The 9892-nt window shown below is 40.8% G+C and overlaps 1 protein-coding gene across 1 annotated transcript in view; it reads left to right on the top strand.

Annotated features, from left to right (window-relative positions):
- The first annotated feature begins 8051 nt into the window (after nt 1-8051).
- Nucleotides 8052-9892, top strand: part of CCNB3 (cyclin B3) — a 41922-nt gene continuing 40081 nt past the window's right edge. Inside the window, exons 1-2 of the mRNA XM_015563111.1 lie at nt 8052-8117; nt 8371-8501. Coding sequence (XP_015418597.1) covers nt 8052-8117; nt 8371-8501 — 197 coding nt within the window. The remainder of the gene's footprint in view (nt 8118-8370; nt 8502-9892) is intronic.

Raw genomic sequence — 9892 nt, 5'->3', positions numbered from 1 at the left:
GATATCTCAGAAAAAAATTACTCAGAGAATCAAAAAGAAAGAAAAAACAATTTAAAAAACAGGAGGACAACTTAAGGGAGCTATGGTAAAACATGAAACTTAACAATCTATACTAATAAAAGGGTAATATGCTAATTAGACCAGACATCTTCCAGACGTCCTTCCGGACAAAGCCACGGTTGGCGTGGCCAAGGCAGAGGCGGTTAGGGGTGATCCGGCCAGGAGGGGAGGGCAGTTGGGGGCAAGTAGTCCAGCAGGGGGGACCAGTTGGGTGCAAGCAGGCCTGCAATCAGACAGGCAGGCAGGGGAGTGGTTAGGAGCCAGCAGTCCCGGATTGCAAGAGGGATGTCTGACTGCCGGTTTAGGCCCAATCCCTGTAAACCAGAAGTAGGACATCCTTCGAGGGGTCCCAGACTGGAGAGGGTGCAGGCCGGGCTGAGGAACACCCCCTCCCCCATGCATGAATTTTGTGTACTGGGCCACTAGTTTATAAAGAATAAACACAAATAAACTAATAGTAAGTACATGCTGATATCCAGGACCCTCCTGATACTCTAACTGAATTCAACATCTGCTAGGCCACATCCTCATTCAGCATTGGGGGTGGCATTAGAAAGGCATCCCTGAGCAGTATTGTCTCTATCTAGCTTTCCAGATTCCCAGGAAGCCCATTTCCATTTTTGCATTCAAGTTCTGAGGATTCACTTTGGTCACCGGTGCTTTCCAGAGAACCTCCCATTATTACAATGTACTTAAGCCATTCCGAGGGTTGGGCACTTGCAGATGTCTGAGCTCATCTATTTGAAGGTTTAGGGCTCCTTTCTCTATGAATTTTGGGGTTCCCTATATTATTATTTTCTTCTTTCTATCAGTATTAATAGGGCTCTCTATACCCATATCTGTTTTCTCCTTACTATTCACTATAGTGAAGTCCTAGCCTGCCAAAAGTTTTGACCTGTTTTAATTAGTTAATCTGCTTTGAGTTTTTTTCTTTCCCTCTCCTTTGTCATTCTGGCATAGGAAGGATTCTGATATGTAAGAGCTGATCTTAAGCCAGTAGACAAGGAGATAGGGTCCATATTCACATTTACCTAAATGATTTTGTGTCAGTAGGATTTTCAACTCTATTTTCCTATGTCGTGGTGAAAGAATTATGGGGAAGTACAATTAAAGGTCTCCTTGAGCTTAGATCTGAAAATATCTGTGCTTCAAACCTTTACATATGGCAGGTACAGAGTGTCACCCTAGGGGTTAGGGTCTCCACCTCTCTCCTGCCAAGAATGTACTTTATTTTTCAATTCTGAATCTCAATTGCATATATTAGGAGTTAATAAAGCTTCAGGTAAAGTTAAAATGAAAACTGTGCCAAGCTCTTTGAAGAGCAGTGGGGATGACTTGAGTGCCTAAAAAAGAATTCCCTATTGATCTCAAGATACAAAAGGTATCACTTTAAAAATATTTTATTTAGAAATAATTTCAAGTATACATATTTGCAAAAATAAAAAATATTGCAAAGAATACACATAAGGTCTTACCTAAAGTCATGTATCACATGACTTTATCGCATTTGCTTACATCCATTATTGTCCTTTATCCCCAAGTACTTTAGTGTATATTTTCTTGGAGAAACCACAGTACAATTAACAAATTTATAAAATTACATTGATACAATATTTTTATAATCTATTGTAATATATTGTCTATATTCCAATTTTTCCAGTTGACTTTATAAGATCAACATTATAAACATTTTTCCTCTTCCAGTAAAGGATTCAGTCTAGGGTCATTTGCTTGTCATGTCTCTAGCTTCTTTTAATTTGGGACATTTCCATAGCCTTTCTTTGTTTTCTTTTTTATGACAGTACCCTTTTTGAAGTATATAGTCCCACCCAACTTCCCCTTTTAAAAATAGAACATTCCTCATTTTATGTTTATCTGATGTTTCCATGTGATTAGATTGATGTTATACATTCTTGGCTAGAATGCTGTGTAGGTGATGTTCTGTCCTTCTTAGGCTATCACATCTGGAGACACACAATGCCCATCTGTCTCTCATTGGTAATGTTAAATTTGATCACTGAGTTAAGCTGTTGTCTGGTTTCTCCAATATATAATTACTGTTTCTTTTTATCCTCTTGCAACAAATAGGCAATCTGTGGGACACACTCTTGAGAGCCTTCAAATAACATGCTCTTCATAAAAAATGTCCCCTAGATTTAGCATCCATTGATGATTTATTTCCCTAAATCAATCTTAGGATGACTTTTTCCAACTCTAGCACTCACTCCCCATTTATTACACTGACCTGGATATTCTACTACAAGCATGAGCCTTCCCTTCTTCCCTGCTTATTTATTATTGGTATGGACTTTTTAACTCCTATTTTTCAGTGGTTTATTATTCATTATTGTGCTTAAGTATTATTTTTTAATGTAAAAATGTACTTTTATTTTATATCATATTTTCCAGGTTGAAATCAAAGCAAGTAAAAGTATAGCATATTATAACTCATTTAAACAACATTTAACACAAATTTAAATAGAAATGTAAAGTGATCCTGTCACAGATATCAAGTTTCTTTCTGCCTGCCTGATCACCCCTAACTGCCCTCCCCTGCCGGCCTGATCTTGCTCCCAACTGCTCTCCCCTGCCAGCCTGATCTCACTCCCAACTGCCTCTGCCTGCCTGATCACCCCAACTGCTCTCCCCTGCTGGCCTGATCTCACCCCCAATGGTATTTCCCTACTAGCCTGACCTCTCCCCCAACTGCTCTCCCCTGCTGGCCTGATCTCGCTGCAAACGGCTCTCTCCTGCTGGCCTGATCTTGCCCCCAACTGCACTCCCCACCGGCCTGATCTTGCCCCTAACTGCCCTCCCCTCTGGCCTGATCTCGCCCTCAACTTTCCTCCCCTGTCAGTCTGATCTTGCCCCCAACTGCCCTCTTCTGCCTGCCTGATTGCCCCTAACTTCCCTTTGCTGCCAGCCTCATCTTGCCCCGAACTTCCCTCTCCTGCTGACCCAATCTTGTCCCCAATGGCCCTCTCTACTGTCCTGAACTTGCCCCAACATCCCTCCCCTGCCGGCCTGATATCGCCCCCAACTGCCCTCCCCTGCCAGCCTGATCACCCCTAACTGCCTCTGCCTCAGCCCCCGCCACCATGGCTTTGTCCGGAAGGAAGTCGGGCATCTGGAACAACTCTATTGCCCTTAAAACGCCCCCTCAGCCCCCACCTTAGGTTCTGCCTTCGCAGCACACCCAGAGTAGGTTCTGATTGGTCCGTTTCTATGTCAGTCAGCATCTAAAGCTCTGTCTCCTATGCAGTCATTGGCTCCTCGCAGTTTACCCAGATTTGGTTCTGATTGGTCAGTTTTTATGCCACTCAGCGTCTCCGGGCCTATCTCCAGACCTGATCAGAGAGCTCAGCCCCCACCTTAGGTTCTGCCTTCGCAGCACACCCAGAGTAGGTTCTGATTGGTCCGTTTCTATGTCAGTCAGCATCTAAAGCTCTGTCTCCTATGCAGTCATTGGCTCCTCGCAGTTTACCCAGATTTGGTTCTGATTGGTCAGTTTTTATGCCACTCAGCGTCTCCGGGCCTATCTCCAGACCTGATCAGAGAGGCAGGGCTGATCAGCAGCTGCCACAGAGGCTATGGATCAGACCCTGGTTCTCTCTCCAGGCCTGATCCGCAGCCCCCTCGGCAGTCAGTGCTGGTCGCCACACCCGCAGCAGCGGCAGTTAGTGCTGGGTTGCCGGCAACTCAGCACTGACTGCAGGACTGATTTCCAGTTGGTCGAGCCTTTGGTCGTTTGGAACATTATGGTTCCTGAATTTTTATATATTAGGATTTAATGTTGTCCCACAACTCTCTTAACCAGTTAACTGCCACATGTCCAAAACAGAAACCATCCCCACATGTCACTATATTTTGAATTTAATTAAAAAATAAATTTGCAATGAATATTATAAAAATAATTATATTACAATTCGTGTGTTCTTGAATATTTTCAGTTGAAAATTCTCATGAAAAATGATTTTAAAGTTGGTCAGGGCTGCAACTTAGAGAAAACATTTTTTAAAAAATTCTTCCAAAGAACATTTTTAATGATTTTTATGTAGTACATACACAGTTGAAAAAAGTATTTACACTTAGTTATTATTAAAATCACCTCAGTTTATGATAAAGTTGGAAACACAGTACAACACATAATGGAACATTATATTGTTTACAAAAGTATTTGGTTTCTTTTCACTGGTTTCTACCAATACTAGTAGAAGAGCATACCAGACACTTTTTCCACGTAGATTTTTCTCCCATTCGGCAGATATTCCCCCCAAAAATGTCGTTCATATAATCTGGATGGCAAGTCAGCGGCATAATGTTTTCTTTCCTCACATTGTGCTAATATACGTTTTTGAATTAATTACCTGATTACCTGTAACTGGAAATCACCGAGTGTAATATTGCTATTTTTTGTGTGGCTATAGATGTGCATGGTGTGTGGGGAAGGTCTGCCATTTGCATCTATTAGACACTTATGGTGTACAAAGGATTAAGCTGTTCTCCTGTTTTTAAATTGCTTTTTTCTTTTTAGTTTTCTAGTTGAGTGATATTATCAACTCTGTTTTCAATTTCAATAATTTCATCCTCAGCTTCCCCTAATCTGTTGTGTATTCCTTCCAATGTGTTCTTTATTTGTGTTGTCATTCTTTATCTCAGACTGTTCTTTTTCATAGTTACTATATCTCTTTTCATGCTGTTGAGCATCTTTACCATTGTTACTCTGAACTCTGTGTCAGATAAATTTCTTATCTCTGCTTCATTTATCTCTTTTGGAGAATTCTCTAGTTCTTTCATTTGGGGGTTGTTTCTTTGCCTCCTCATTTTGGCTTTCTGTTTGGGTTTGTGACTACGTATTATGTAGATGCTCAATACCTCTCAATTTCTAGTGCAGGACAGTGTTAAAGGCTGTTTCTGACTAATTAGATCAGGCAAAGACTCAAAGCCTCAAGAGACTGACTCTGCCTACAGACTGATAGGATTCCCACTTGAATTACCCCCCAGGCAATTGTCCTCAGGTGTGGCAAGAGTTTCTTTCAATATGGTGGGACAGTTTCTTGTGCCTGGAGGCCAATTGTTATTTTAGTCTCTTAAGTAGCCTCAGGGCAAGGTGTTTTCCGATAGGGTGTGCCAACTGTCTTCCCTCAGGCAAGGCAAATGTCTATATGGGAAAGATGTCCTCTGCTGTGTGAGGGAATTACTCAGCCCAGGATACTTTGGGTTTCTGCCTTCTGAGCTCTATCCCTTCAGTCTCCCAGTACTGGCTTCTACTCTCATAGCTCCAGTCCACTTCACTCTCCCTCTGCTGGAGCACAAGGTGGGTGGCTCCACAGGGAATTTTGTGCATTGGCCCTTTAAGAGGGTGCCTAAGATTTCAGCTGTTACTCTCTGGCAGACAGCATCCTGCTGCTTTTCACAGTCAGATGTTATGTGGGTACCCTCCTGTTTTGATGCTCTCTGCTGGGGGCCCAGCTTGGCGATTAGATCCCAGAGTTCTCAGTGGCAACCTCTCACAGCTCAGATATCTATCCAGGACTTCAGTTGCTCCCTGTGGGCACCTGGCCAGCCCTTTCCCACCTCCACCCCTCCTACCAGTCTCTATACCAGCAATTCTCAACCTGTGGGTTGCGACCATCAGAAAACACATATAGCATATCAGATATTTACATTAAGATTCATAACAGTAGCAAAATTACAGTTATGAAGTAGCAATGAAAATAATTTTATGGTTGGGGGTCACCACAACATGAGGAACTGTATTAAAGGGTTGCGGCATTAGGAAGGTTGAGAACCACTGCTCTATACAGTCTCCACTTTTGGTCTTTGGATGTCAGGGTTCTCTCCTGCGAGTTTTCCGTTGATTATTCAGAAAGTTTTCTGTATTTTAGTTGTAATACCAGTTTGTTCCTGAGAGCATGTCCATGCAGTATCCACTTACTCTGCCACCCTTTTTAATCTCCCCTTACATAAGTTGTTGATTTTCTTATGCAGCTTGTTTAAGAACTGTATGACTCCTATTCTGAATTCTTCTTCTGACATATTGCATGCCTCTTTTTCATTTAGTTCATTGGTTCTCAACCTTCCTAATGCTGCGACCCTTTAATACAGTTCCTCATGTTGTGATGACCCTCAATTTCATTGTTACAAATTGAACATAATTAAAGCATACTGATTAATCACAAAAATATATGTAAAATATCTGATATACAGGATGTATTTTCATTGTTACAAATTGAACATAATTAAAGCATAGTGATTAATCATAAAAAAATATGTAATTATATATGTGTTTTCTGATGGTCTTAGGCGATCCCTGTGAAAGGGTCGCTTGACCCCCAAAGGGATCATGACGCACGGGTTGAGAACCGCTGATTTAGTTCCATTTCTGGCAATTCCTCCTTTTCTTTCCTTTGGGGGTTGTTGCTTTGTCTTCCTATTTTAGCTCTCACTAAAGGGTCCAGGCACTGAGTCATGCAGGGCCTGTGGCTGAAGCAGTGGGCTTGGCTGGAGGGTCTGTGCTTAAGTATTTTGGTGCTGAAACTGTCCCACATTTAGCCAGTAGGGTCCCTTTCAATCTGACTACTGTGACATACTCTCATACCTTTTTTTTTTAGCAGTTTCTTTCCAGCATAACAGGATGTTCCAGATTCATCTTGTTTCTATTTTATCTCAGCTCTTGAATGGTACTAGAGATCAAGATCTGAGTGCTAGGTGTGTTACTGGGGTGTCTAATTTTCTGACTTTTCAATATACAGAACTAGGAAATATCTGCATGTATACACACATCCATGCATATATGTACCTAAACATACATATACATATATCTATACCAGTGATGGCAAACCTATGACACACGTCATAGGTGACACGTGAATTCATTTTTTTGGTTGATTTTTCTTTGTTAAATGGCATTTAAATATATAAAATAAATATCAAAAATATGTCTTTGTTTTACTATGGTTGCAAAGATCAAAAAACTTCTATATGTGACATGGCACCAGAGTTAAGTTAGGGTTTTTCAAAATGCTGACACGCCAAGCTCAAAAGGTTCGCCATCACTGATCTATACACACATATTCTATACTAGAGGCCCGATGCACAAAATTCATGCAAGGGGCTCGGCCCCTGCCCACTGCAGCAGGCGCCTCTGCCTCGGTCCCTGCCACTGAAGCTTCGTCCAGAAGGTCGTCCAGAAGGACGTCCAGTCTAATAAGCATATTACTCTTCTGATATTATAGATATTCAGATGTATATATAGATATGCATATTTAAAAATCATGTTCACACAGCCCTCATTCTAATAAACAGGATTCCTTCTTTTATTCCCCAATCCATGGTTTTATGTTTCTCCTTCTACAATAAGAATCCTGGTTCCCAAAACATCAACACATTTACTCAATACTGTAATATTTCTAAAGGAGTTTCAAAATTACTGCTTATATACCATCATAATAAACAAACCTACTAAAAAGAGTTCCATATTTATTGGCAATATTCCCTGCTACTCCACAAATCCACCCTGATTGATGGTGTACATATTGAGGGTATATAGTCCTATGTTGTGTTTACTTAAGCTAGTTTTTTCTTTTCTTATATTCTTTTTTTCTTTAGTATGGTAATGGTATTTATTTTGACTATAATTAGGTTAAATGTATTTCATTTTAAAGGTATAACTTATAAATTTAATTTTACTGACATTATTTGCAGACTCGGGATCTCTCCTAATGTTTAATACAATTAGTCATGATTAGAATATGGGGTGGAACTCCTCAGAGTTCCATATTTAATATCCCTTCAATGAAATGGAATAAATGTATCATAGGTAGTGTTGTGTTAGAGCTCAACCCTGAAAACCTAGTTGACCTTAGTATTCCCAGGCAGCAAAGCCAGTTATATTGCCTCCCCGCACCTCTGAACACCTTCTCGGGTGAAAGTGGAATGTGATATTAGCAAAACATCTTTTGGAGGATTTTCCAGCCAGTATGCCTAACATGGAGATAAGAACTACTTTTTATATTTCTATGAATCATTTAAATGAGGCATATGGCCTGCTGGCTGTGAGTTTGACATGCTTGATTTAGGACTGCTATTTAGCTAATAATTACCAGTTGTACTGTTCTGCTAGCTTTCACTGTGATTAGGCCACACCAGTACTGTACTCGTTGTGAGATATTTTGATTATTCCTTGAACACTCAAACAAAGTGTCTAGGGTGGGGCTGTGGGTCAGGACTTTACTATAAGAGCCACCTATTGGGTAATTTATTGTTCTCTCAATTTTTTTGCTGCCTTTTCTCCCCTATTTTTTGTAGGCTTCTCAGAGTCCACCTGCCCAACCCAAGAAGGAAGCCAATAAGGAGGTTGTTAAAGACATTTCCAAGAAGATAAACAAGAACACACCTGCTTTTGAGTTGGCCAGAAACAATGCGATAAATATAAAAAAGTAAGAGGTGACACAGATGGCATTGTTTTAGATGGTAAAGGAGAGTGTGTGACATCCTTTTGACTTCCTTTTGTCCTCATTGAAAACATGTTTAGTAAGACATGTTGGTGATTACTACATTAACTTTGGTTGCTGAGGTGGACTCAGCTGTGGTTGCTAAAATGTTACAGGCCTCTTTTCTCCCTCTCCTTTTCCATGGGGTATTTGCATATTGAAAAAGCTGTTGTCATTGGGGAATTTGCCAAAAGATCTTGTGCTCACCTTTTCTATCTTTTAGTAATTCAGTCCCTGTTTGAACTATCTGTACTTGAGAGTTTGGGGCAACTTAAATTTTTAGAGGATTCTTAGCAGCTGTTTGATAGCTTGCTAGTGCACTTATTCATTAGAAGCTTTAGGGGATGTTTGTCCCTTGTTATTGGAGAGAGATTACTGTCTCCCTAGGCTCAAAACATGTGTTTTCCAGCTGTTACAGGGAACTGTTCATAGGTTCTGCAAATATGGTAGGTATAAGTATTCCCATCTAGGATTAGAGAAAGGATTTACCCTGAGGAAAAAATTTATTGGAAGAGGAGTTAGAGAGTGGAGTGAGACATTTCTATATCTTCTCCTCATTCCAGTGGGAATTACTTTATCAGGGAAGAATAGAATAGGTTAGATAGATATCTATAATGGGGCTAAGCATGGGTTCCAAATGGTAAGGGGAAAAACTTGGGGAAATTAAGAAAATTAACATGCCAGGTCCACAGGGCACTTTGTCAATTACCCAACTCAAAGCAATCAAACCAGAAGATTAGCAGTTAGCCCTACTTGGTTTATTTTTTTTAATGTATTTTTATTGATTTCAGAGAGGAAGGGAGAGAGATAGATAAAAACATCAATGATGACAGAGAATCATTGATTGGCTGCCTCCTGCACACCCCCTACTGGGGATCTAGCCCAAAACTCAGGTTTGTGACCTGACTAGGAATTGATCCATGACCTCCTGATTCATAGATCTATGCTCAGCCCCAAAAGAAACCCTGTGCCTTTAGCTATCATATCTCAATTCTGCCATCCTTCTGAGCTCTAAGCAACTACTAATCTATTTTCCATCTCTATAGATTTGCCTATTCAGACATCCTATCTAATAAAAGACAAAAATGGTAATTGGCGTACGACCAATACCCTTTTCATTGGCTAATCAGGGCTATATGCAAATTAACTGCCAACTAAGATTGGCAGTTAACTGCCAACAAGATGGTGGTTAAGTTGCATATGTAGGCACAATGCAGGGAGGTGAAAGGGAAAGCAGGAAGAAGCCCCCTGCCACTGACAGTGATTAGAAACCCAGGGAGGAGCTGGGGCCGCCTTTGCCCTGCCCCCCGGCCATGATCAGAGAATCAGGTGTCTTT

This window comes from Myotis davidii, unplaced genomic scaffold, assembly GCF_000327345.1.
Source record: "Myotis davidii unplaced genomic scaffold, ASM32734v1 scaffold1292, whole genome shotgun sequence".
NCBI classification, from domain to species: Eukaryota; Metazoa; Chordata; class Mammalia; order Chiroptera; family Vespertilionidae; genus Myotis; species Myotis davidii.
This window is presented reverse-complemented; position numbering and strand designations above follow the sequence as displayed.